Below are 26281 nucleotides of genomic sequence, written 5' to 3' on the forward strand. Positions count from 1 at the left end.
TAATATTTCGTTAGTGAATACTGAATTTACCATCTTTGGCGCAAGAAAGAATGATTTTTTAGGTTATTTAGTGGCAAAGTTTGTCTTAAACGTCTTAAAAACATTTCATAACCTTGAAAAAAGAGAAAAAGCGTAGAGAACAATTCTTTACCTTCAAATATTGCGTTTATTTCCTTTTGAAAGGCACTTTTAAACAAACGATTTTGAAAATATTCAAGCATTTTCACTTCCAAATACTTCTACTGAGCTGTACACCACTTCTTACCATAACATGTTCCCCTTGGCTTGGCTAAGTGCCGAAAGCTTTCAATTCTGGCTGAAAGCAACCCAAGAATTCAACGTCTTATTGATGGCATTCAGTAACTGTGTCAGGAACATTTGCAGACTGAGTGAGTCCCCGAGATGATATCTCGACGAACAGAAGTGAGTTGCTGGGCTGCAATTCTGCCTTCCTATCTGTGGATGCGGGCTTTACAGAGGCATTAACTTTAGTCTTTGATTGCGATGAATCCTTGACTTTTCTCTCTCTCTACAATTTTTCTACACTGAATGGGAACAATTCACGTGAATGATTCATGTGATTAAGGGAATATTGAACCGAATTTCATCGAATTTCAGTGACCTATTAATAAACAAATTTCTCCGGAATGATAAGTTAATTAAACAATGCAATATAGTTGGATGATATAAAAAGACAAAGCTCTAATGCTGCGCACTATCTGATAACCACGATATAATTGATAAAAGTCAATAAAGTGAAGAAACAACGACCTTTCGGCAATTCTAAAGAAGAACAATTGGAGATCCTTCACAGATCAACAAGCGGGAATTATATGATGTCTTGATGATCTCTCTGAAGATCAGTGCAATCATTAAGAGAAGAAGAAAAAACCTCGACTGTGCCTAATCTGTCCCGAAGCCATTAACACGTTTGTGCTGTAAACTCTGGAAATACGATCGTAAATGCATTATAAACTTCCAGTTAACAACAGTTTATCAATGAACTTGGCGTGGGTTTTACTCAACTGATCTAAATTGTTTTATTTCTACGTCTGTGGTTGGGAATTTAATGTCTCTTCATCGTTGAAATCAATCAAATTGCAAAGGAGAACTAAAGAAACTTGAGATGTTTGTCAGAAAATCGCACGTGTTTCCAGGAAAAATTCCCTTTCGTTGCTCTGCATTTATTCGGCACACACGGAGAATTCATAGAATTTTAGCCAAAGTCGCAGTTTGTCTCTGATAATCCCTTCCACTGTCGTCGTTATTTTATAAGAGGACCACGCGCTTCCAACTGCTTCAGTCCGTGTTGTGCTTTCCAGCAGAGATCATCAGCGCCAGTCACGCGACTTTTTTTTACCTGTCCCGACGATTAACATTCCACCAAATTGCTGCCTTGACTACAAATTTTGCAAGACATGTTTTTTTAATGATCGCAGAAAATGCCAAAAGTGATGTGACGCAATCTTCAATATAAATTAGTGCGCTAGTGAGAGAGCTTTCAGTGAATTTGGACAAAGGGAAGAGAGAGTGAAGGAGAACAATGACCAAGAACTACGATGTGTCGCTCCAGAAGCCGATGAAGAGTTCTCCGGACAGGTGATTTTGCTATAGAAGTTGATAGAAATTGCACGCGATTTTGCGTCAATGCGGATTCCACGGTCATCTTGTCTCTCTCTTAAGTATAATTGTGGCAATGCCATATGGCGTACATGACGCTTTCCCAGCTTTTCCACATGATTCGTGGTAAAATTCAATTTGCATTATCACAAATTGCCAGATAATCAACAAGGCGGAAAACTGAGGGGAGATTGAATTATGTGCGCGGGAGATCAATTGAGAGCGTGTGGCTAAATAAAACATCCCATTGATGGAATCTTGGCCTTCGCGAGTGCATCATATTATATATTTTTTCCAACTCCATTTCCAATGATAATCATTCACTCAAAAGCGTGCTTTGGTGTGTTCAACGGCCAAGTGAATTGATTATTGAAAAAGACACGGAACGGCCAATTTTCCTTAATAACTCAATTGTATTTTCCGCACGGCGTCTCGAAAGGCGTTGTCCTTTTATTTGTCTCCTTCTTCTTCTTCAGGCATGGAGAAATTATGGGGGTGAAGGAGGAAAATTGGTCACTCTTTATTCGAGACACAAAAGCATCCGAAGAGGATCACTTAGCGTCGCGTTAATTGGCAAAATTGGGACGATCGCGAGGCGAAAGCACAGATAATCAATTTGTCAACTTCAATCTTGAAATTGTGACCTCAAGACATTCTATAATAATGTTCGACACGTTTGAGGCCGCTCAGGTGTCCAAAAAAGTCATTGAGTGGGAATATTTATTATATAATTACCGATCTATGTAAGCAAGTCGTGCAATTAGATATGAATATGATATAAAATTTTAATTATTGCCATAAAGAACTGAAGAATTTCCAGTGATAAGATTGTCATATTATCTTTTTCTGCACGTCAAAAAAAGCTCATTCATTGATATAGAAATCAATTTATTGGTTCATTATCGCAGTAAATTATTAGCTTCAGATTGTGCAGACAATTATAACTTTCTCGATAATCTTTATAAGGTAAGAGATTGGGAATACCACGAACCTTGCCATTGAACTTGTGTCCAGATACACGAGCCAGCTGGAAATTCTTAGAAGTTGTAATTCAAACTGATTACCCCGGGATAATCTTAATCTTAAATGCGGTTATCACAAGTTCAATAATCGCACGTGATAGAAACGGTGCAAACGAACTTTCAAATCAAAATCGACCTCTTCTAGCGATGATGCCAAGACGCTGGAGGATGGCTTGACGTGGAAGTTCTGGCAGAAGAGGCGCTACATTGTCGTGATGATGGCCTTCTTCGGATTCTTCAACGTCTACGCATTGAGAGTGAATCTCAGCGTGGCTATTGTGGCCATGACGGAGAAAGTCAAAGTGACTCTTGAGAATGGCACAGTTGTGGAGCATCAGGAGTTTGAGTGGGACTCAACTCAGCAAGGACTGGTGCTGAGTTCCTTCTTCTACGGCTACATCTGGACGCAATTTCTGGGCGGCGTTCTGGCGTCCAAAATCGGTGGTCATTACGTGAGTCCTGATCCTCGATCTTCTCTGATCTTCTCTGAATCAGTGTTTAATGACGGGTTTTTGCGTAGGTTTTTGGGGCTGGCATTGGCATGACCGCCATCCTGACCCTGCTCACGCCCGTCGCGGCCACCCACAGTGTCTGGATGCTGATGGCGGTGAGGATAATCGAGGGTGTGTTCGAGGGCGTCACTTTTCCCTGCATTCACGCCGTTTGGGCGCGCTGGGCGCCAGTCTATGAGCGCTCCAGAATGGCCACAATCGCCTATGCGGGAAACTATGCTGGAACCGTGGTCGCCATGCCCTTGTCCGGCGTCCTGGCGGGCAGATTCGGCTGGCAGAGTGTCTTCTACGTCTTCGGCGGCATCGGATGTGTGTGGCTTGTGGCGTGGTTCCTCATCGTCAGAGCCGGGCCAGAGTGTGATCCCTTCATCAGTGATCAGGAGCGTGAGTACATCGAGCGCAGCATTGGAGATCCCAATGAGAAGAGGAACATCAAGCATCCCTGGAAGGCCATCTTCACCTCGGCCGCCGTCTGGGCCATCGTGGCGTCAAACTTCGCGGAGAATTGGGGATTCTACACACTTCTCACGCAGCTTCCGACATTCCTCAAGGGTAAGCACGTGTTGCGGAGATTCTTTTTCCCCTCTCACGGAAAGTCCCAATTAAACAATGATGCAAATCACGTTGAACTGGACAAGTTGTTTTCTCACAAACAAGAAAAAAACAACCATTAATCTTCTTGCGGCCGAAATATCGCGCTCAATGCATGCTAACAAGTTTAATTTGCATAACAATCAATCTTTCATTTTTGTTCTTCAAATATTTTCACTATAAAGTCTGGTATTTTTGATATTTTTAGAAGTGTGCAAACAATGTTAATTGCTCAAGAACATTTTACGCCTCTTCCAGACACTCTTGGCTTTGAACTGGGCAAAACTGGTTTCATCTCGGCTATTCCCTACCTCGTCATGGGCAGTCTTTTGGGCATTTCCGGCTACCTGGCGGACTGGAGTCAGGTCAAGGGCTATCTGACCACATCTCAGGTCAGGAAGTACTTCAACTGCGGCGCCTTCCTCGGCCAGACGGTCTTCATGATGCTGGCGGCTTATCTGCTGGATCCCACGGGAACTGTGGCCAGTATCACAGTGGCTGTGGGACTGGGAGCCTTCGCCTGGTCAGGATTTATGTGAGTCGAGCAGCATCTGTCGCCCAAACCGATCTTTTAACCACATTTCTCAATTCTTCTTCTCAGAGTAAATCCTCTTGATCTGGCTCCCAATCATGCCTCAGTCATTCTGGGCTTTTCCAACATGATCGGCACAATTCCTGGCATTGTCAGTCCACTCCTGACCGGCGTGATCACCAAGGACAGAACCAAGGAGCAGTGGCAGATTGTCTTCTACATCACATCCGGAATCTACTGCGTTGGATGCGTCATTTACTGGTTCTGGTCGTCAGGAGAGCTCCAGCCTTGGGCCACGGCCGGCGAGAAATCCCTGGAGCAGCTCGAGAGTCCCAAGAAATCCACCACCGAGAAGAATGGCATCAAGAACGAGGCCATGGAGATGGACGAGTAGCGCAAAGCTCTGCTTTTTCTATCCACTTTTAGTGATATTAAGTTGCAATAATTTATTCAAAAAACCAATTCCACCAGTGCGAATGTAGTGAATTATGTCTATTAAATGTAAAACTGGTAAAAATGAGCTGAAGCTTTTACCCATGAAGTTGACCCACACGAATAGAACCCTGAGTTTCTCTCAACTTGGCTTATTTTGACGAGAAAATCTGAAAATCACTCAATATATTTATTAATTATCATCATTAATTATAATATTGTTAATATATGTCTAGTTCAACGGTTATTTCTACACTTTTACCCACATTTTATTGTTTATTATTATCATTTCCATTATTCTCTTCAGCGTGCTTTTGAATTTACTTCCTCACGCCCACAAAAATCGTTCATTGTTCTTGTCGATCCGGGGAAAAAAGTAGTTTTTTTGTGTGTCAAAATCACTCGTGATGCAATTTTCATTGACATTGAAGCGTTCTGACGGTCGTCTCGCTACTCATTTGCTATAATATCACTCGTGCCGCCTTGCAATAGTACAAAACGAGTTTTGATAAAAGTGTGAAATTCTTTGAAACAATTTTCATTTTCCGACTAGCAATGATTTAATCGTGTGAGGAGCTCATTAAGCACGAAATGTTTGCAGAAAAGAGTCAGATAATAAAACGATAATTTGTAATCTGTGCTATTTTATTTTCCACTTGAAATATATTTAATTTCCTGAGCTTTATCGGCTTTATCGAGAAAAAAAGCGCGCTTATCCAGGAAATTTGCCGCCTGATCGGCAGCGCTCAGGTGGCGAACACTGGAATTCAGCAAACAGTAAACAGAAGGAGTGATTTTCGTGCTGCCGGAAAATATGCCGATAAATCTGAATATTGGAATATTAGGACATGTGGATTCTGGGAAAACGACTCTGGCCAAAGCCCTGAGTGCCATAGCCAGCACGGGGGCGTTTGACAAGAGTCCACAATCCCAGGAAAGAGGTGAGTTCAGCACATGGCAATCCGCGAAGCCTCACTGACAGTCTGTGTTTTTCCAGGAATCACGCTGGATTTGGGCTTCAGTGCTCTCCAAGTTGATCTACCGAGTCACTTGGAGTCTCCCAATGTAGACGACAAGCTTCAGTACACCTTCGTCGACTGTCCTGGTCATGCAAGCCTCATCCGGACGATCATCAGTGGAGCTCAGATAATAGACTTCATGATTCTGGTGCTGGACGCAGTGAAAGGGATTCAGACGCAAACGGCGGAGTGCATCGTGATCGGCCAGCTGACGTGCAAGAAGATGTTGGTGGTGCTGAACAAAATAGACTTGCTGGAGGACAAGAAACATCAGGTGATTGAGAAGATGACGAAGAGGATGAAAATCACTCTCGAAAGTCTCAATATTCTGGGATCTCCTGTGGTTCCCGTCTCAGCCACAACTGGAGAGAATCTTCAGCTTCTCCTGGACACCATAAAGTCATTCTCCTTCATTCCAAGTCGGCGAACGGACAAGCCTTTCCTCTTTGCCGTTGATCACTGCTTCAGTATTCGTGGCCAAGGGACGATTTGCACGGGAACTGTGCTTCAGGGCAGCGTCCGAGTGAGTGATGAAGTGGAAGTGGCTCAGTTGAAGCTCTCCCGGAAGGTGAAGTCCATCCAGATGTTCAAGGAACCGCTGCAAGAGGCCAAGCAAGGAGATCGCATAGGAATCAGCATTACTCAATTCGATTCCAAAGCACTGGAAAGAGGATTCATCTGCAAGTCCGGCAGCATTATTCAGTGTCGCTGTGGCATCATTAAGCTCTCCCGGATCTCATTCTACCGCTCAGGAATCGCCTCTAGCCAGAAATTCCACATCACTGCTGGCCACGAAACAGTTCTAGCCAGTGTTGTTCTGTTTTCCGGGAAGATTTCAAGCTTCTCTTTTGATCATGAGTACAAATTCCTCGAGGAAATGCCTGTCGAAGATGCACAATCTCTTCCCGAGAACGTCTTCGTGTTGCTTCAGTTCGAAAGACCGATTCCTGTCATCCCAGAGATGCTTGTGATCGCTTCGAAACTAGATCTCGATGTTGCAACAACTTCCTGTCGTCTTGCCTTCTTTGGGAATCTCCTGGAAGTGACAGAAGACAAGGATTTCACCACAAACTTCCTCCCCAGACTGAAAATCTTCAAGGAAAAGACGAAGAGAGGCACAATCCAGAGACTGATCAATGATTCCGAAGCCATTGCGGCGAATCTACTGAAGCCTGGAAGTCGCGAAGTCTTCCTGGGCATGGAAATCCAATTGGCCACTGGAGAAGTGGGAACAATTGAGAGCACTTTCGGCCAGACGTCAAAAGTGAAGTTGCGCTTCAAAGCACCGCTGAAAAGCAGCACAATTGAGAGCATAAAGAGCAAATCCGGACCAATTGCTGTTGAGTTGCGCTTCAAGAAGTTCATCTACGATCGCCAGCGGCGAATTCTTCAGTGAGGGTAAGTCAATTTTGTATTTCCTATCATCATCATCTACAATAAATACTCATAATGCTGGGTTTTTGTATGTACAATAGGTTTTAAAAGTAAATGACTAGGTTAAATCGGTCCCCGTAAAATCTTGGATTTTCTTCTGGAATAACTTCACTCTTTCTTTCACTATGCAAAAAATGATTTGAGAAACGTTGATCAGGAAGAATTATTTCGTTTTTGAGTTCATCCACTCTGTTATTATTCCTTTTTTTGTTAAATACAATAAAAAAATGATTTTTTTTCCATTTCTCTACTTTTGAATACAATATTTTCCATGCTAATCTTCGTGCGCCACCCCGTAAATTTAACCCCCGAGGGACACATTTTTAAACTGTCTCTCTCTTTCTTTTACATAAAATAATTGGATTACGTTTTTATGATGGCCTTAAGGTCTATCAAACTCCTCTTCTTTTGCGATCATTCTCCGTGATTCTGCACACGCAAAATGCGTGTCAGACTTCCTCTTCCGCTCTAAAGTACACGATAAGTTGTCTTTTTCAATTTACATGCGCCTCAACTGGAAGAATAGAGAGTTAATTGAGTGATTTTGGGACAATTTGACGAGATAATCACCTGTCTTTACTTCTCTCGTCGTAAATACTCCTCTTCGGCCTCTTCCTTACAGCAGAATGAATAGGATTATCACAATCAGAAGGACCAGGGACAGAACTCCGATGGCCATCCACTGTCGACTGTCTGCAGAGGCAGAAAAAACACACTCATTAGTCCGCAATTCTCAAGCACTCAATCCACTGCGCTCACCATTCGTCATGTGAAGGACTTTGGCCATCTTCTTCATGGTGGAGTCCAGTTTGGAGTCCGTGTTGTCCAGCTCGTTCCCGAAATCATCCAGCATCACCGCCTGCTCGTCCAGTTCCGTGTTGATCTGCCGCGACACGGTCTTGAGCGTGCCGATGGAGTCGCTGATCACGTCCAGCTGCTCATCCTGGCTCTGGAACATGCGCTGCTGCGCGGACACGCTCTCGCCGAGGAAGTGCGTGGGGCTGTCCAGGGTGTTTTCCAGCTTTGAGTACTTGGTGCCGCTGTGGCGGGCGGCCGCGGAGGCCAGATTCTGCGTGGCGGAGCTCATGAGGGACGGCGGAGCGGTGATCACGCTTGGGCTGTCCGTGGGCGCGTCCAGGAGTGGCTGACGGGCTGTGATGTCTCTGTCGCGACTTCGACTCACGCAGATCTCATCCTTCATCGACTTCACTTCATGCCGCGTGGCCTCGATGAAGTGGCGCCGCGTGATCAGCTCCCGATTGTCGATCTTAAACTTGCTCGGGTTCTTCTCGACGATTCGTGTGCCGCAGTTAAGGAATTTTCACCCCTGCAAGCTTCATTGATTTTCGCGCAAAATTAATGGATAATTAAGGAGGGTCACGCTATGGGGAGCCTTTTGCCCAATTTAAATTCTCTTCCGTGTTTTTCGGAGGGAGGCAGAAAGGTGAGTTGAGAGAGAGGGTGGCAAAATACAGCCCACTTTTGGAGCGAATAAACTCTATTAAGTTAGGGCATTTTCATCAGTTTTACGTCATTTTTGTGCGGATGGAAAATAGGTGAGAAAATCCGCAAAATCTTGATTGTTGGCCAAGTAATAGAAGAGGAATTCAGCTACCTAATTATCCCCATATCTTATCATTTGCCCAATTTCGGTCATGAATCTTCCTGTGGTGGAATTGGCACGAGTGAATCGAGTGAATCCCTCGGGCTTGGCGTGAAATTATCAACAGAAATGACCTCGATTTCCATTCATGAGACGCGAAAGCCGCCCTTGGGAGCGATAAAGGGGCCGCTTTGGTGCTTGTTAAAAGGATATCTATGGTGTCCTCGAGGTCCTCCAAGTCCCATTCAATGCTCCGCAGGGAATTCCTCAGCTCAGTCGTTGTCCACTCGACTTCGGCTCCGCTGGAGTCTCCCAATTCGCGCCACCTCAGATACAGTCCGCGTGTCTTGTTGAGCGCTTTGAAAACCTCGCTGGGGGAGGAGGAAAAAGGGTGAGAAAGAGAGAGAAAGAAAAATGAATGTCACGGAAAATCGATCAAACGCCGGAGTAACCTTAATCCCACTGCCCAAGGAGCGCGGCTCCGGGCGTGAGAAAGCCTCCAACTTACTCCTTGACAACAAAGAAGGGATCCTCCAAAGACATGACACGCTGAGGGCGGCGGAGAAACTAAACACAAGGCGGAATGGCTGAGAATGTGGAAAACATGGAGGGGTTCTCGCGCTCCCCCGCAATCTCAGGGAGGAAAAACAGCACACAGAGCGAGACGAGAAAATTTCCACGCACTACAAAATGTCTCTTTGCACCTTTTACAAAAAAAAATTCTTCTTCACTAAGCGTCTTAATATCGTTTGGCTTTGGGTATTGTTTTGTTGTTGTTTGTACAAAAAAGTTCAAGAGTTTTGTTTGGACTCAATTTGGGGGGAATTGTTTTGGCTCGATCCCTTGTGGCACTACATCGCTTTTCCACCGAAGCGCTTTTCCTTCGCGATGGAACGTGAAGAATTATTGATGAACTCACCCGTATTGATCCCAGTGAGTCACTGTCGCAGGGGTAGAGGCCGCAGCATCAGGTCGTCTCTTGCTGGCCACCGGAAAACTCTGGAAAATTCCCCTGCAATGGAAAAGGGTGGATAGCTCGACACCCTCGCACGCACAGAATCTTTCCACTGAAGCACGGCACAGCGGAGACCGCCGCCAGCGCCACACCAGCGTCTGGCGGCAAAGCAGCGCAAAGTCTCTTTGAACGCTGAAGCGTTGTGTTGAAGAGATTTTAAGAAATGCTTCAAAACTGAGAAAATCCTTGCTTTCAAAGCAATTTTATGGGGTAAATCTTGTAAAACTCTAGACATTCTTCAATTTTCTGTTTGGAAGATCACACCAAATAATGCCAGAGAAATGAAACTCCAATAAGAAGTTTAAAAGGGGTTTCCCCGTTTAAGAGAGTCTCTTAATGAAAATGATTAATACAAATTCATGCTAAACGTTAAATTATAGAGAAACTCATAAATTACGAGAATAAATCAAGGGGAAAATCTCTCGTGATTTCAAACCATTGACTTTGTGATTATTTAGTCTTTTCTTGATTATGCCAAAAAAAAATTTAATATTTGATTATTTTCTCCACATATTGCCACCAGAGGGCAGCAAATTAAATTTTAAAGCAATGTTAGAGTTCCGATTGTATTTCCTCCTAATTTTAGGTGTTCAAATTTAGCTTTTGGCAAATTTAGTGACTTTTTTGCTATTTAAATTTCAATTTTCATTAAATATTCTGATAATATTTAAATATAATTAATGTTTTTTTTATTATTTTGAAATTTTCCTTGAAAAATAATCGTCTTCGATTATTTCTATTCAAATTCCTATTACTTGAGAGGCAAAAATCAATATTCAATTATTTAATTGAGAATATTTAATTAAGATAGGATTTTACAGATTAAACTCCTTTTAATACAGTTAATCTAAAAGGAAAACACACATATTGTGGGTTTATCATTTAAATGATTACTTGGATCAACAGTCAAAATAAATCAACCCAATGCTTAATTTTGAATGAAACACTCTGCTTGAAGGCATTTTTCTTCCCATCGTGTTTTCCATATGTTCATGGAAAGAAAGCACACGAAGGCGACATGAGGCATATGTATGTATGTTCCAAAACAAGCTGAATAATAAAGTATGAGGTTGTTAAAAAGTATATAAATCAATTTAAAAAATGTATGAGGATATTTATTGATAAAAAAAACTTAAAAATCATTTTTCTATTATGTCGTTAAATGAGAAATAAAGTGTTTTCTTAGCTTCCCTTCTGCATTAATACTCACAAATTTCTACGAAATCCTTTGACGGCCTTCTTCGCCACGAGTCCTGATGGTTTCTCCGCCTACTGTTCGCTGTGTTGGAAGACAATCGAAATGATGATCGAACGAAAGTATCTCCTCATTTCAATTAAACGTGGTACTTTATATATATTTTTTTGTATTCTCTTACAATAATAAAACAACATTGTTGATTGAGTCATTTTGCTAAGATTCACAACAATCTACGGGCTATAATACAGTCATGTAATATCATCAATATGAAGAATAGTCAGGATATAATTCTGTTATTTTTTTTGGCATGAGTTTCTTACAATGTGACACAATACTATTTTCAGCGGCTCTGTTTTATTACACATCGCTACATCCATATTGAGCATAGATAAGAGATATAGGATTGCGATTAACGTTAATATCATCCTGTGTGGATGTGCAACACTGATTCTTAAGCGTCTCATCCTGTCTCCGAGGCTCTCAATGGACTTACAAATGGAAGTTGCGAGTGTTTCTCTTTCTGCCCATATTGCAAATCTTGAAGTGACATAGAGACATATCTGCAAAGACACACAGGATCTCTCGTGAGGTGATGAATTTTTGATTTTCCACCGCGAAACTTACAGTTGCTGGAGTGGGCGTCTTTCTTCTGCAGGTTCCCACGCGTGCCGTAACTCCCAATGTACGGCAGGGGCGTGGGAAGGGCGTCAGCGGGATTCCTCTCGGACAGCTCGGCGGAGCCAATGATGGACTTTGCCGTGATGTCGTGCTTCCTGGGTCCGACGCCCCGGGCGAAGTCCACGTCATTGGCGTTGGGCAGCAGTTCCCGGAGCCACGGCCAGTTGCCCAGGAAGTTGTCGTTTGGCTCCAGATCCCGCTGTTGAATGTGGACAGTGGTTAAGAATCTGTGGAGTTTCACTCAATTTCAGGCTCATTTGCTCACCACATCGTTGTAGTTCTCGTCGTAGGCATAGGAAGGATCCATGTCGTAGAACTCGGGATGCTGCTCGAGTCTGCGGAAGAGTGTCAGCAGATTGTGCTGCTCCCGCGGACTCAGTGCCGCCGATGCACTGACCAGAACCACGCCGAGCAGAATCAGCGATTGGACAGAGTGTCTGCGAAAGCAAGTTGCGAATTCAACACACGGCAGAAATAGAAAAGCAATTGCAAACAAATATTTTCCCCATATTTCAGGGTTGCGCAATTGTGTCATCAATCAAGGGAGGAAATCATTTCACCCCGCAAGCCGATGATTATCTCGTGCAGCTCATATTGAAGCAATTGTTGCTTCGACCTGCTTTAAAGACGCCCTCTTTTCCTTCTTCCTACGAACTTTCCCTACGCGAAGTAACATCGCAGACATTTCTGCGTTCTTTCAGTGCAAAGGAAGAAACCTTTGTCAATATTTTATACATCAAATGGACCCAGACGCACTCAACGTGAGAAAATTCTGTGTCTCAATTTTCCGGGATATAAATGACTGGAAGATGTGCGGAAATTTTCCGCGGAATTTCCTTCATGCTAATGGAGCATTTTAATTAAATAGAATTATTGATATGTTTGCTCATATAATTTTGCACTTCTGTCCTCGAGCCTTTCTCTCCATTTTCTCAACGGGTTTTCCTTGGAGTTGCCATGCGAAATCATACGCGTGAGTGAAAAGTTTGTAAATTTCGAGTATCTTAAACACGTTGAATAAACATTCGCGCCGTTATCAATTATTGATGAATGGAGGGTAATATTGGAACATAATTTACCAATGATTTCTCGTGGGCGGACCCATTCAATTACCCTTTGCCTTTTTTTCTATACTGACTCAACAACACTCTTCCTGCGGTGACATTGAAACAAACAACAGAATAATACACTGAAGAGTTGAAAAGTGAGCAGAAAGTTTCATATTTCAGTGGAATAATTGTCCCCGTCGAATATTCTGAATTGCAATGAAGGGTGTTTTACGTGTTTTATGAAAATTCCAAGGGGGAAAGTCACTTGTGATTTCAAACCATTAACTACAGACGCCAGAGGGCAGCAATGTAAACTTTAAAAGCATATTTGACTTCCGATTAATACAATTTCCACCTAATTTTAGGTGCTGGAATCCTGCTTTTAGTAAATTTAGTGACATTTTTGCTATGACAATTAAAATTTTTATAAAATATTCTAAAAATACTTAAATATAGTAATTTTTTTGCTTGAAAAATAATAATTTTTGTTTTTTAAAAGTAAAAATCATTCTTTAAATTTTCGCTTCAGACCATTAAGATTCTCCAAAAATCGGATAGTGATTTTCCCCTTGGAAAATACTTAACTTTTAACAAAACCTTTTTGCTATTAGCATATATTTATTTATTTTTTGAAAAATCTTATCGTTTTTCTGTTTTTTTTTTGTGCATATCTTCGAATAAATATGCAAATGTGAATGATTAAGCATAATCAAATTAAACTTGAGCGCCAGCCTTGAATAAATCTCTCGCAGTCTTTAGAAAAATTCGCATCTGTCTAAATATATCAATCCGATTCCTTATGCAAAATATGCCTTAATAATACGTGAAATATAGGATTTGTAACCCGAGAAGAATTCCTAGAATTCCAGCTTTCGTGGGGACTAAAGTCAATCCTTATAAGCTAGTTTGCGAAGCATATTGCGTAAGTTTCTTTCAGAACATACGGAGCATATGCAAAGTTTCAGTGGATATTTTAGTTTAACATAACTTCATGTGAGTCTTCATTGAAAAGCATTTTCCCTGGTGATTGATGAAAAGTCGAGGCCTCTTGCTTCGTGAACACGTTTCATTGCAAGTGTTGCACTTTGTGTGCAGAATTGTGCCCTTTGCAAAGCCACAGAAGTGAATTGTGTGAAGTTTGCAAGTCTCGTGGCTGTTTTTAGAACGTGGCCGGAGGAATATTATTGAACCCCTTCTTCGGATGCTCTTGCGGACGGAGCTTTTCTCTTGCATAGAAATTTTACAATGGCTAATTAGGACCGCGAGGGGTGATTTAGAATAGGTCCAACACTGTATTTTCTATTGAATAATAATTTCCAATCTCCCGAGGAGCTTTATCATCCCCATTAATGCACCTTTTCAGCGTTGTTTCTCTTATACGCCCAGCATATTATCCACCGATGCGCGATATTACTGGCAAAATGTACACATTGAACTTTTCAGCAAAGAGTCCTCGCCATAAAAGCTTCCCGTGGGGTGTAAAATTAAAATGTTTTCCTTCGCTCAGGGATTTTTCTGCGCTCCAATGATCTTTTGGGTGTGCATTTGATGAAATTTCTCTCTATATAAATATGTGTGTTTGGCACAAACCTCATCGTTATGCTGGTGCAGTTTCACAGAAAAAAAAATCACGCACAAGTCCTCCTGAGATCACTGAGGAAATCCTCTTTCACTTCTCACTGGAGTTATTAAATTTTTTTACGACGTCCTACGTGGCTAAACACCTCCGACTTGCGGTGTGTCTGACGAGTGAGTGAAAGACTTTCGCGCTGCTGGCCGTCTTTTATACGTCACTCCAACAGGTGGTGGGTGGCGATATGGTGACGAAAAGGAACTCCTCCAGTTCAACCTCAAATATTCCTTCAGAGTACGGCAAATTCAACACCTTGAATTCCATCCACTTTCTCAGCCAGCTTTATTGAAAATTTATACTCTTTTCGGGCGGCGTATTTTCAACACCAAAAAAGGAAAACTGAGCGTCTCTATTAATCTGCGACTTGTTCACGAATGCGAGACTTTCGCGGAGTGGATTCAGTGCCTGAGAATCGCACGATTTTTAAATTGCTCTCTGATAAGAGACACTTTTTTGCCTGCAGACTCGCTTTGTCCCTAAAGTCTAGCCTTTGTCAATCAATCAATGTTGAGTGTTTAAAATTAAGTATTTTTCCCAGAGTTTCTCGGCAATATAATCTTGATAAAATGAACAAATTTCCTCATATAATGAAAATGATGATTAGAACTTAGTAGAGTTGCTATAAATGTACTTTAATTTGCACTTCAAGGAAGGAAGAAATTTGACTTCCTGCAAATTCGACTGTCTTGAAATTTCATCTTCATTCTTAGTTCTTGTGAAGCAACATGAGACAAAACAATCTCACTTAAATCTCATTCGAATTTGATCCTTTTGCAGAGATCTTCCAACCGCAAAATAGTTCCATTGCCTTAACTACACTTTCTTCCCGAATCACTAAAATTGCGTGATGATTTTGTCTACCCACGTTCTCGCGTCTTCCATTTTCGTCACATAATCTCAGCAGATTGACCCGCGGTGAAGAAGCATCGTGCGTGGACGTGAGATTAGCGCTGAGACAAATTGTGCAAAAAAATCACACGATTCTCGCCAATAAATAGCCACAATTGCATGAGATTTGCGCGCTATCGGCGTGGTGATGCCCAAGGGTTTTAGGTGTGGCGGATTTGGGGGTCAAGAAAGAGGTCGGGCGATTTTTTTTTCCCACAGAGTCTCGTGGGCACAAAATGTAGAAAAATGTGAGCAATGGACGAGATAAAACCAGTGTTTTGTATCACAAAATACAACAATTTCTCTCGCTCTTCTCACTTCTCCAATGTGTCCCGAGCAAGAAAGTGAGTTTCGCGGAAAATTATCTCATGTGTTATTGAACTCGCACTTTAATTTAGGCTCTGGCGGATGGAAGAACACGCAGCAGAAGGAAAAAAAACACACTGTCTTGAGTTAGTAAATATTTTTTTTTTTCCTACAGAGCCTGTTCAGGCTTCGTGCAAACAACAAGTGTGCTACTTAATTGCGCACCAATCTGAACCAATTCCCTAGTGAATGAATCTGGGATTTCAATGAACTGATCTCGGTGAGTGAGGCTCCCTTGAGCGACTGATAAAAGAACTGCATCAGCATTGTCGCAATTAATATTTCTTTTTCTTATCTCCCAGCAAATTGACAATGGAAAATTTGCGGGAAACTTCCCGACAAGGAAGACAATCAGACGCTCATGCTCCACTTTTGTGAGTCTTCGCAAAAGTGGGGCTCTGAAGTTTGTATTGACGGCAGTTTCAATGGTCATTCAACGGGGCGATTTATTGTGGAAAATCACGTGCCAATATACAACAATTCGATCAGTGATGTAAGAAATCCGCTCTTTTTCTGACTCTTTGTCTCAATCATTCTTGCGAGTCTATTTTAGAAAAATCCTCCTATTATGTTGCAGATTACAAGCGCACATAAATTATTCGCCTGACAATTGATTAGCACTGATGAACTCTCAACTAATGTCACGCGATAAGGAAATTGTAAATAGAATGCTGGACAGCTTAGAATACAGCAAATCAAGCCAATCTGTTTACAATTTCCCACAGAGTGAGATAGAGAAAGCATTGATTGAATATTTACCAGTGCTTCGAGAGTAGTTGTAATGGAAAATTTATTAAGTATTGTGGGAGTGACTCAAAACACTTTCGCTTTAGGGGAAAATCAATTTTTAAACTTGAAGGAAATTCATGGATCAAGTGTAGGAGAGATTATCTCCAAGGGGACAGTGACTCTGACCACTTGAGGCGGAAGGGATAGAAATGTGGGAAGATTTGTGAGATAAATTTGACCACAAATAATCAAACAACAGTGAAACAACAGAAGAAATTTCAAGCGTATTTCCTAAGATGAGAAACTTATTGATAAGATTGTAGGTTTCAATTGGATAAAACAGTCACATGGGCGGGGCTTTCAAGTGGGCGGAGCTTCCTAAGCAATTATATCATCTTTTGGCAATTTTTTCTATTACTTGCTTGAATTTCTTTATTCACGCTAATCATGAATGAATATTTATCACTGTTTATTATCAATTCTCTTACCTGCTTTGAGGCCAAATTTGCACAAATAAACACATCATTTCACATTCAAATATGGGGCATTTCATGCTTAAAACCTCCTTCTGAAATTTTCCCTTTTGATTCCTATTTGTCTTGACGGTTAAGTATCGCTCGGGGCGTGTAATTGCTCAATGCTGAACAGGATCCATTTCTCACAGAACATCCTTAATGACGCGCGTTTATTCATGGAGCTGAGAATCATTAAAGATTATGCATTAATCTCTGTGATATCTCGCTGAACATTTGTCATGGAAATTTCTCGTTCTCTCCCTCCAACTCTTGGGCAGTGCCCACGTGATTGTGGGGCAGCTTTGGGGCCGAAATTGGTGGATTACGCGGGGAAATGAACAAAAAATTGATTGGCTTTTCCGTGCCGGATGCAAATTGCGCCGTGGAGGCGCCTGGTTCTAGTGGAGACGCAAACGTGGAGGAAATTTCTCCGAGTGTTCCCATTGCGCAAATCCCGGCGAGAACCTAAATTCCCTGCTTCTTGTCTCATCTGTCTTATTTGTCACTCTGTCGCTCTGCAGAATCTCCGAGTTTTCTGTGTTGTTCCACCGCAAATTTGTGTCTTGTTTCCTGTGAGATGGTGAAGGAGTTGTCCAGAAGCGCAGTGAGAAATCTCTGGCACTAAGAGTTGTCCTTCCAAGCTGAGCAATTCCTCGGAACAAGGGTGAGTGTGTCTTGTCGAAGTTTCTGACACTTTTGACATGATATTCCTGGAAATCTCCATTCCAGCTGTCGCTGGAGAATCCCAGGAGTGAGATTGTGATCATGGCATCCACAATGCAGCTGGAGTTCTCTCAGGCCATGTCCGACTTCAAGACCATGTTCCCGGAGATGGACAGAGACGTGATCGAGGCTGTTCTGAGGGTGAACAAGGGCGCTGTGGATGCCACAATTGACCAGCTCCTGGCCATGAGCACAGATAATCAGGTAATCCACGCTCGGATCTTCAGAGTATTCGAAACATTCTAACAATTCCATTGAATTCTCCAGAACGAGAAGCTGCGGAATGAGCTGGAGAAGTCCGGGAGTGACTCACCACAGCAGAAAGCCTCGCGAGAGGCCTCGCCAGTGGGTGGCACGACGCCTGAGAAGCACATCTCCCTGCTGAGCACCTCACCGGTCAATCTCACCAGCACTGGCGCCTCGCCGAAGGTGAAAAAGACCTCCACGTCCCCGGAAGCGGCGTCGGGGCCGCGAAAGACCAAGAGATGGGATCCGCCCATCCTCAGTCCGCTGCCGCCGACCTTCCTCCGGGTCACGATGGTGAATGAGAAGGGCGAGACGGACATTCCCGACGAGCAATTCGCCCTCATGCTCCAGAATGAGGAGTTCATGAATGAGTTGCGCTGGAATCAGGAGTTCATGATGGCGCTGGAGAAGGAGCAGCAGGGCAAGGCGAGAACTGAGGATGACGCGGTGTTCAAGGAGCGCCTCAAGCACATGGGCAAGAAGTCGCGGAAGAAATTCCTGCAGCTGGCGCGGGTGTTCACATGGCAGAAGAATAAGAAGCCTGGCGCCGTGCGACATCCGGACTCCCTTCTGCTCCAGGAGGAGCACAGTGATGACGATGAGCCGCGCCGCGTGAAGAAGTAATTCGCACAGCTGCGGAGGATTTTGGTGGGTGATAGAGTCATTGAGAACCCTTTCGTTTATGTCTCTCAAGTGTTGCCAATTGGGATATTTCAGCCTGAATCCTCGGGACTGTTGCAATCCACGATTCTCTGGCCATTGTGTTGTAGCCATATATTTGTTAAATTCCTTGTCCAAGCACTGATATTAGTCCCACGAAGAATCTCCCGCGAAAAACCCTTCTTCGCAAACTACCATAATCTCATATTTTACCACCAGTTGCCGCCGCCTTTGGCCCAATATTTTCATACTTTTCAACTGCTTCTGACGCTCATTTGACTGAAGATCAAGACACAATTGCACAAGCTTTGTCAAATCATACATTTTCCACCAATTTCACCGCCAGAAACTGCAAAATAAAGGAAGATTTAAGCTAGAAAATGGGAAGAAATCCTTTGAAATTGCATTTGGTGAAGTGAAAAGTAGTAAATATTGGCCCAATTGTGTGTCGGTCGCTGTATATTAGTGTATAGGATGAAGTCACGCGATACTCGAGGAAAAGATGTCGAGGCCGCCGGGAGACTCTCCCCCGCCTCGAGGGCAGGATCATGAAATGGGGGGAAACTTATACAATAACTTACTGCAACGTAACGAATATTTGAGAAGAGATAACAAAACATTTAATGTGTCCATATTACGGTGATGTCTTCTGTGCAATTTATTGTTCCTTTTTGTAGATAAAAGAAAAAACCAAGAAGTACCAGAGTCAAAGTGTAGAAATCCGCAAAAAAATTTCTTTTATTTGTAGTGAAAAAGAGTCTTTTTGTTGCTGTATAAATTCAATAAAAGTTATATTTTATTTGAAATTTCTTTTATTCAGTTCCTTTTTATGTTTTCTTAGTCTCTTTTTAGTTGAGTAAACTAGACTAGGACGAACGGGTTTTTGTAGATTTTTTAACGCTAAAAAACATCTGTTTTTCATTTGTACATTTTTTCCTTTTCTAACCACTTTTTCAACAGCAAAGAAAAATATCTTAATCAAATCTAATGCAACTCTTCAGTTTTTTTTTCAACCTACCATAAGAGAAATCATTTATCACAACACCAACGACAATTCCTCAATGATATCAAAAGAGACACTCTCATATCAAAAAAAAGATCTTTTCCAGTAAACCCTTTCCACCAATATTTTCACCCCCATCGCGATACAATTTCCCTCTCAACTGTAGTGTATTTTGAGATGCATTTCTAGTGAGAAAAACAAGCCCAGTTGCAAGATTAAATTGTTGGTCGATGAATGCTTAAACGTAATCTTTCTATAAATTATCAATAAATTCGAATTATGGATTCACCAGTGCGCCTTCAGCCCCTCCGCCACCAGTTTCACCATTCTGCTGTGATTCGCATACAAATCGATGTTCCTGTCCACATCCTTCCACTTCACGCGCGCCGCATCGCTGCCCGCCTCCAGAGGAAAGCGCCCCACGAGATCTCCGTTCTTGTCGTGGAAGTTCATGGCCAGCGTCTCCATCCAGGCGTTGTCTGTGTTCCTGGGATCGTCCACGTAGCCTTCATAGACAGGAGTGCCGGCAAGTTTGAAGAAGATTTCAACTTCCGTCGGACGAGCATTACTGTTGAGCGCCTCCTCGATGAACTCCCGCTTCAGTGTGGCCGCGATGTTCTCTCCCGGATCCACCATTCCGCCCGGAATGGCCCACTTGCCACAATCCTTCCGCATAATCACACACATCTGCAGAAACTTGCTCCCCGTCTCGGGATGCTTCATCACAGCACCATTCTCGTCTCTCTTCCAGCGCGTCACAATCGGATCAGCAGCGTGATTCGGTCCCCAGCGCCCCAGAAGACCTCTCCCGGCGATTCCAGTCCTGCCCACGGGATTCCTCGGCAGGCCATCATGCAGCTGATATTCTCCACCGTAACTCTTGCGGTTCACATTGCCATCCAGCGTGTTGAACTGGATCTTCTTGTACTCCTCCGTGCCGAAGGCGGGATCTGCCCACGGTTTGCCCTCCAGTCGCGGCGACTCGTAGAAGCGCGGCTCGTAGTCCGGACAGGATCTGCTCCAGCACTGCGAAGGATCGTCCACCGTGCAGCGCATGATATCCGTCCCGGGATACAGGCTGTTGCGACACTGCCTGTGCATTATCCTCTTCATGGGTTGAAATTTGTTCACTAAACTTCCCTTAAACATCCAGATCACCTTCTGACACTCACTCTGCTTGGTGTTAAATCGATGCCCAAGACCGCTACTCGGGATTTCGAATACACACTTCAGCAAAGACACAGCGCGATGCGACTTTATCGACTAAACTTCACTTCAAATGTGTCTTCTTAGTCGCACGCGATTTGAAACCAATAATTTTGTGATTATTCAATCATTTCTTAATATTCTTGGCTTATCAACTTTGGCAACAAAGTAGTAAAAGTCACAAATTTGCTACAAGCTGGAATTCTAGCTCATCCAGCTCATCAAAGGCTAATTTCGTCTTTGGGAAGAACAATCTGAACTTTCGCATGCATTTCAAAATTGATTTGCTAAAATTTCTTTCTTTCCTGGCCAGGATAACGCCAGGAAGTGTGAGAATGCATGAGATAAAAGAGAAAATTATGCGAAAAATGCAATATTTTTATTACCCTCCCTCACGCCAACTTTGTTGCCCTCTGGCGGCCATATGTGGGGAAAATAATCAGATATTTAAATTTTAATTAAATTTACATATTTTGCCTAGAAATATTCAAATTTTGAATGTTTTGTAATTTTATTTGGTAAATAATTATTTTTATTTAAATTTTGGCCTTAATTTGTCATTTAATTCCTTATAACGTCCTCAGTCTATTCAGTCCTTCATAAACTCAGTGAATTTGTTCTTTTCAATTTTAATACTGATTCCAAAAGTCCTTCGAATGGCAAAAATAGAGCAATTCTCCCACTAAATAAAGCATAACTCAATCACATGATTGGCTCTGGAGTTTTGCTCCCTCTTCGTCAATTAATCTTCACACTCAGAGATCACTTGTTGACGAGCGTGACGATGATTCGGCTGCTGCTCTTGAGTGTTCTGTGCAGTGCTGCGAGTGCCAAATACAATGTGGTGTTTATCGTTTTGGACGACATGCGGCCGGCGATCGCATCCTACGGCGATCCTAAGGCTTTAACGCCTCACATGGACAGTCTGCTGAAGGAAGGATTCTACTTCAACCGCGCCTACGCTCAAGTGAGTGATTTCTACGATTGATTGTCAATTTGAGAGGCAATTCATTACGGTCTTTTCTCAGCAAGCAGTTTGCGCTCCGAGTCGCAATTCCATGCTCACGAGTCGGCGGCCGGACACGCTGCATTTGTACGACTTCTACAGCTACTGGAGGGAGTTTGCCGGAAATTACACAACGCTGCCGCAATATCTCAAGTCTCACGGCTACTTCACGGCGTCCGTGGGCAAGGTCTTCCATCCGGGCGTCACGTCGAACTTCACCGATGACTATCCTTACAGCTGGAGCACCGAAGCTTATCATCCTCCCACGGAGGAGTTCATGCACGCGCCAGTGTGTGAAGATGCCGAGACGGGAAAGTTGGTGCAGAACCTTCTCTGTCCAGTGGATGTGACTTCTCAACCAGGACACTCTCTTCCGGACATTGAATCAGTGGAGAAAGCTGTTGACATATTGAATAACGTCTCGGAGCCTTTCTTCTTGGCTGTGGGACTTCACAAGCCTCACATTCCCTTCCGCATCCCCAGAGAGTATCTCGATTTCCACCCTCTGTGGAAGTTCTACCATCCAGACACCAGCTACAAGCCATATGATCTGCCAAATGTGGCGTGGAATCCCTTCGTGGACGTCCGAGGAAGGCACGATGTGAAGAAGCTGAACGTCAGCTTCCCTTTCGGGCCACTGCCGAAGGACTTCAGAGCTCAAATACGGCAATATTACTACGCATCCGTGACCTACGTTGATGCCTTGATTGGGAAGCTCCTGAAGGCGATTGAGAAGGACAATACGATTGTGATTCTGACTGGAGATCACGGATGGTCGCTGGGAGAGCACGGCGAGTGGGCGAAGTACAGCAATTTCGAGGTGGCTTTGAGAGTTCCGCTGATCATCAGAGCTCCTGGAATGCAACCCAAGACTAAGAACCGAATTGATCAGCCAGTTGAACTCCTGGACATATTTCCCACGATTGTGGATCTTCTAGAACTGCCCCAAGTGCCGAAATGCTCGTCCAAATCGCAGGATTTGTGCACCGAAGGAGAATCTCTGGTTCCTTATTTGCGAAATAGAGGAAAGCGAAATGTGAGGAAAATGGCTTTCAGTCAGTATCCTCGTCCTGGTGATTATCCCAGTGAGAAGCCAAACAGTGACAAGCCTAGATTGGAGGAGATTAAAATAATGGGATATTCCGTGAGGAATCACAGATTTCGCTACACTCTCTGGGTGTCTTTCGACCCAAAGAACTTCACGAGGAATTGGGATGAAATTCACGGCGAAGAGTTGTATGATCACAGTTTGGACAGTGGTGAAAACATAAATCTCGCCTCTCGAGAACCCTTGAGTGCCATTAAAGCTCATTTCAGAAGGATTCTGAAGGAGAAATTCTCAGAAGCTTAGTGAGAATGATATTTCGAAAGCTGTGAAAAGGCGATTTTCCATAGTTTAATACTAAACTTTCGGGATTTTTCTATAATATTCTTAGACATCAAATTAATATTGAAAAAATCTTAATGAAAAGTCCATTTAAATGATATAAAAGTTGATTTTACAGAACTTTTTCAAATAAACGTACTCAGAAACTATTAAAAATTGACTTTGGAATGTAATATTTTCAGTTTATCTATTAATTTTGCCATATTTCAGTCAAAAATTCCTATAAATTCCAATAAAATCAACGGGAACATTCACAAAATATTTACTACAGAGTAATATTAGCATTTAAATGAAGGAATAAAAGGTGTTTTGAGGTAAATTCGACAAATTTCGATTCATTCGTCGATTTTTAAGAGAACAAAATAAAGTGTTTTGAAAATTCTCCGATTTTAGTGACACAAAAGCGAGTTAAAGCGCGCGTGGAACTTCCATTGAATGTGTCGATGATTTAAAGTCCACTTCGGTTCCACACGTTCCACGAGGTGTTGAATGAAAGTGTGTGTCTTCGCTAACGTACTCAATTTTATAGCGCGTGCACTTGACAGGCTTCGGCGGTGGATTATGAATGAATTCATTGAAAAAAAAGAGTGTGTGTCGAAGGAGAATGTCTGTGGCTGTTTTATTGCAAGTAAATTCATTAATTGACTCAGAATGAGCTCCTCATTCATGCCGAGCTGCGTGTCGTCCGAAAACCCCGAAAAAGGAGCCGCGAAACAATGGGCTTTTGGACGCGACGAAGAGGCGGAAATCGAGCGCGTGCATCCGTAATTTAACGTTTGTTTTGCATATCAATTCAAGCATCATAATTGCCATTGTTGACATACAGAGACGAAATTCCATGGCGTATTTTGTGTGCAATTAATGAGGCTTCTCACACTATTTCGCCTGCCAGTTGATTATGTAAGTCTCTTTTTTTCTGCCTCTCTCTCTCCCTCTCTCCCTCTCTCTCGCTCTAGCCAACATCGTGTCTCTCGCGGTGGACAGCAAAAATTTACATAACCAGCAAACGACGAACGGGTGTCGATATATTTTCTATTTTTGGGGTTAAACACTTGTCCGTTTTGGCAAAGAGAGCGCGCGCACAGGGAAGGAAAAGAGAGTCTTTAATTGTTGAAAAAAAAGCGGGAGAATTGTGAATGAAGTGCAACGTCACAATGCGGCACCATCGCGGGGCGCCAAACTCACAATTTCACCCATAATTCCTCTCCCGTGTGTGTCTGTCTTTCACAATTTCGAGTGGCCGAGCGATCTCGCTCCCCCGCAACTTGGCGCGCTTTGGAGGCAACTTGGAGCGCATTTAAAAATAAAACCCGCGCCTTTTCCATCACGCCTCGGCTGCGCTAAGGTTGAAAATCCCCCGCAAAAGCCGCGTCGCAGCGTCTCCGGCATGGCAATTGTCCTCCACAATCGATGCAACTCTTCCAATCTCTCGCGGATGCCTATTTATAGCCATCCGCCGAACTGATCATCTCAATATCCATCTGCGAAAATAGACACTGTCGTCCAGCTGGTGGGATTCCTCCTCTTAATGAGACAAACGCCGCTCAATGGGATGAAGAGGCGCAGAGAGATGTGAATCTCACATGAGTCGCGTGGAGATCCAATCTGTCCACCAAAATCCACCTCCGCACGCAGTCGGCAAATCCGGGGAATTTTCACGCGCACTTCGCGCGGCGGAATGTCAGCCGAAAATCTCAATGATTTGCACTTCGTTGCACTCACGTGGGCGCAAGTGTTGATAAGTTTGGGCTAAAAGTGGCGGATTTCAATCTTTAATCTCCACTGCCAAGATGTGAGGGCGAATCGAGAGTGCGCGCCAGCCAGGAAAGAGTGCATGAATTAAGCACATTCACGAGAGAGAACAATCAATTTCTGAGGGGAAAAACCACTTAGTTCTGTGAACCTCTTCCATCAGTGGTGTTTTCTTGATTTTCTGAAAGCACTTCCTGTTGACTTGTTCGCCGCATATCTGAAGAATTTCAAAATTTCCGTTGGATAGCAATTTCAGCGGATGACTGTAAATTTCTCCGCTCTGGGAATTTCTTTCACACAGCGTGGCAAGAAGGGCGATAAAACCTCCTCTTCTTCTTGCACACTGGCGAACAATGGCGGGAAAATTTCCCCGAAAGTGACGATCGCGATAGTTGGATGATTAATATGGTACAAATGGCCTCTTTGGCAGATCATAAATGTCAACCATTGCTCGAGAGATTTCCTGCGTGAATCCTCGGCGAGAGGGCAATTGTTGCGCAGCACGAAGAAACCTGAAATGCGCGAGAGACAATGTGTTTTGAATAATGAATGGAAGACAATTTTGCCATAAAATCAACACACAAATTCACCATGAGCTGAGGAGACAGTGAGGCAGGGCGCAATAAAAGCGCAACAAACACTCATTAACCTTGCACATAAAGTAATTTATGGCGGAGAATCTCGCAGAATGACAAAAATGCCCGCGGATTTGAGATTCATTGCGAATGCAGAGGCGTAGGTGAGGAATTCTGCTGCAATGGCTGAGCCCGAGAGAGAATCCACCCAAATTCCTTCGGCCCCAAATGCACACACGCTGGCCTAATGGCAACAATAGTGCATGTAAATTGATTTGCGTGGCCATTGAGAGGCGCGTGTGTGGACGAAACGATCGCTGGACGCCCACAGCATCCGATCGCAGCTTGAGAGATTGGCCTGCAACGTGGTCGGGCATTCCAGCCATTTCAGAGCACACATTTCCAGCGACTTTCGTGCCACGCCAGAGCCCACAGGGCGCCCAAATCCGATCACGATCCCACCGGACGCCCACACTGGCTCGATTTCACCTCGCTCTCGTGATGCCATTCACTCTAGCTCAGCCACTTTTGCTTCGAAACACTCACGGCGTTCGATCAGCGTTTCTCAAGTCACTCAACGCTTTCAAGGGGGAGATAATATAGCCAGAAGTGGTGTACAGCTTAACGAAAGTCTGAGAAAGTGGAAGTGTTCAAAAACTTACAATATTCATTTCCTGAGTACTTTTTTGGTTTCTTTTACTGATCTTTTTGTAAAAAACAGTCATAATAATCTTTTCCAGGTTATGTAACAAATCAACGAGAAATTTAGTGAATAATTCGCATTCTAGCACGTCAATTCTTATGCTCAAGTCTAGTAGTGAAGAATAAAGCATTTACGTGCAAAAAAACTGCTTTTCTGAAAATTTGATGCCAAAAAACACTGAAAA

The 26281-nt window shown here is 43.2% G+C and overlaps 7 protein-coding genes across 8 annotated transcripts; 4 read left to right on the forward strand and 3 right to left on the reverse strand.

The window, feature by feature from the left end:
• Window positions 1–1304: 1304 nt before the first annotated feature.
• Window positions 1305–4811, forward strand: LOC132260835 (vesicular glutamate transporter 1-like). Its single transcript, XM_059759195.1, has 5 exons — window positions 1305–1599; window positions 2788–3094; window positions 3163–3706; window positions 4004–4280; window positions 4347–4811. The coding sequence occupies exons 1-5, from the start codon at window positions 1544–1546 to the stop codon at window positions 4669–4671; spliced, it is 1509 nt and encodes a 502-aa protein (XP_059615178.1). The 5' UTR covers window positions 1305–1543; the 3' UTR covers window positions 4672–4811.
• Window positions 4812–5500: 689 nt separating this feature from the next.
• Window positions 5501–7165, forward strand: LOC132260281 (selenocysteine-specific elongation factor). Its single transcript, XM_059758297.1, has 2 exons — window positions 5501–5650; window positions 5707–7165. The coding sequence occupies exons 1-2, from the start codon at window positions 5524–5526 to the stop codon at window positions 7122–7124; spliced, it is 1545 nt and encodes a 514-aa protein (XP_059614280.1). The 5' UTR covers window positions 5501–5523; the 3' UTR covers window positions 7125–7165.
• A 396-nt stretch (window positions 7166–7561) lies between these two features.
• LOC132260282 (syntaxin-6) lies at window positions 7562–9790 on the reverse strand. 2 transcript variants are annotated; one of them, XM_059758299.1, is made up of 5 exons: window positions 9274–9790; window positions 8979–9136; window positions 7922–8461; window positions 7743–7855; window positions 7562–7676 (listed from the first exon to the last, which is right to left on the reverse strand). In XM_059758299.1, the coding sequence occupies exons 1-4, from the start codon at window positions 9306–9308 to the stop codon at window positions 7779–7781; spliced, it is 810 nt and encodes a 269-aa protein (XP_059614282.1). In that variant the 5' UTR covers window positions 9309–9790; the 3' UTR covers window positions 7562–7676; window positions 7743–7778. The 2 variants fall into 2 exon arrangements, with proteins under 2 accessions (XP_059614282.1, XP_059614281.1); XM_059758298.1 differs by having other exon boundaries at window positions 7563–7676; window positions 7733–7855; window positions 9274–9789.
• Window positions 9791–11036: 1246 nt separating this feature from the next.
• Window positions 11037–14565, reverse strand: LOC132259889 (uncharacterized). The gene is made up of 4 exons (XM_059757700.1): window positions 14296–14565; window positions 11922–12093; window positions 11603–11855; window positions 11037–11538 (listed from the first exon to the last, which is right to left on the reverse strand). The coding sequence occupies exons 1-4, from the start codon at window positions 14298–14300 to the stop codon at window positions 11468–11470; spliced, it is 501 nt and encodes a 166-aa protein (XP_059613683.1). The 5' UTR covers window positions 14301–14565; the 3' UTR covers window positions 11037–11467.
• Window positions 14566–17308: 2743 nt separating this feature from the next.
• LOC132260233 (CUE domain-containing protein 1) lies at window positions 17309–19264 on the forward strand. The gene is made up of 3 exons (XM_059758228.1): window positions 17309–17500; window positions 17566–17763; window positions 17827–19264. Exons 2-3 carry the CDS (start codon window positions 17602–17604, stop codon window positions 18427–18429), a joined length of 765 nt encoding a protein of 254 aa, XP_059614211.1. The 5' UTR covers window positions 17309–17500; window positions 17566–17601; the 3' UTR covers window positions 18430–19264.
• Window positions 19265–19345: 81 nt separating this feature from the next.
• On the reverse strand, window positions 19346–20662 carry LOC132260231 (ADP-ribose pyrophosphatase, mitochondrial). The gene has a single exon (XM_059758227.1). It carries the CDS (start codon window positions 20615–20617, stop codon window positions 19754–19756), a length of 864 nt encoding a protein of 287 aa, XP_059614210.1. The 5' UTR covers window positions 20618–20662; the 3' UTR covers window positions 19346–19753.
• A 796-nt stretch (window positions 20663–21458) lies between these two features.
• Window positions 21459–23031, forward strand: LOC132259951 (iduronate 2-sulfatase). The gene is made up of 2 exons (XM_059757803.1): window positions 21459–21641; window positions 21703–23031. Exons 1-2 carry the CDS (start codon window positions 21459–21461, stop codon window positions 23029–23031), a joined length of 1512 nt encoding a protein of 503 aa, XP_059613786.1.
• Window positions 23032–26281: the final 3250 nt, after the last annotated feature.

The sequence above is a fragment of the Phlebotomus argentipes genome, unplaced genomic scaffold (genome assembly GCF_947086385.1).
Source record: "Phlebotomus argentipes unplaced genomic scaffold, Phlebotomus argentipes genome assembly scaffold_18, whole genome shotgun sequence".
NCBI classification, from domain to species: Eukaryota; Metazoa; Arthropoda; class Insecta; order Diptera; family Psychodidae; genus Phlebotomus; species Phlebotomus argentipes.

Excerpts from the sequence above, each read along its gene's own strand:
- LOC132260835 (XM_059759195.1), top strand. The coding sequence starts at position 1,544 with ATGACCAAGAACTACGATGTGTCGCTCCAGAAGCCGATGAAGAGTTCT. Across the intron at positions 3,095-3,162 it reads CCAAAATCGGTGGTCATTAC|GTTTTTGGGGCTGGCATTGG; the intron begins GTGAGTCCTGAT and ends GTTTTTGCGTAG. Across the intron at positions 3,707-4,003 it reads GCTTCCGACATTCCTCAAGG|ACACTCTTGGCTTTGAACTG; the intron begins GTAAGCACGTGT and ends CGCCTCTTCCAG.
- LOC132260281 (XM_059758297.1), top strand. The coding sequence starts at position 5,524 with ATGCCGATAAATCTGAATATTGGAATATTAGGACATGTGGATTCTGGG. Across the intron at positions 5,651-5,706 it reads TCCACAATCCCAGGAAAGAG|GAATCACGCTGGATTTGGGC; the intron begins GTGAGTTCAGCA and ends GTGTTTTTCCAG.
- LOC132260282 (XM_059758299.1), bottom strand. The coding sequence starts at position 9,308 with ATGTCTTTGGAGGATCCCTTCTTTGTTGTCAAGGA. Across the intron at positions 8,462-8,978 it reads GGACCTCGAGGACACCATAG|GAATCGTCGAGAAGAACCCG; the intron begins ATATCCTTTTAA and ends ACTGCGGCACAC. Across the intron at positions 7,856-7,921 it reads AGTCCTTCACATGACGAATG|ACAGTCGACAGTGGATGGCC; the intron begins GTGAGCGCAGTG and ends CTGCCTCTGCAG.
- LOC132259889 (XM_059757700.1), bottom strand. Across the intron at positions 11,856-11,921 it reads ACGAGAACTACAACGATGTG|CGGGATCTGGAGCCAAACGA; the intron begins GTGAGCAAATGA and ends CACATTCAACAG. Across the intron at positions 11,539-11,602 it reads AGACGCCCACTCCAGCAACT|ATATGTCTCTATGTCACTTC; the intron begins GTAAGTTTCGCG and ends GTGTCTTTGCAG.
- LOC132260233 (XM_059758228.1), top strand. The coding sequence starts at position 17,602 with ATGGCATCCACAATGCAGCTGGAGTTCTCTCAGGCCATGTCCGACTTC. Across the intron at positions 17,764-17,826 it reads CCATGAGCACAGATAATCAG|AACGAGAAGCTGCGGAATGA; the intron begins GTAATCCACGCT and ends TGAATTCTCCAG.
- LOC132260231 (XM_059758227.1), bottom strand. The coding sequence starts at position 20,617 with ATGTTTAAGGGAAGTTTAGTGAACAAATTTCAACCCATGAAGAGGATA.
- LOC132259951 (XM_059757803.1), top strand. The coding sequence starts at position 21,459 with ATGATTCGGCTGCTGCTCTTGAGTGTTCTGTGCAGTGCTGCGAGTGCC. Across the intron at positions 21,642-21,702 it reads TCAACCGCGCCTACGCTCAA|CAAGCAGTTTGCGCTCCGAG; the intron begins GTGAGTGATTTC and ends GTCTTTTCTCAG.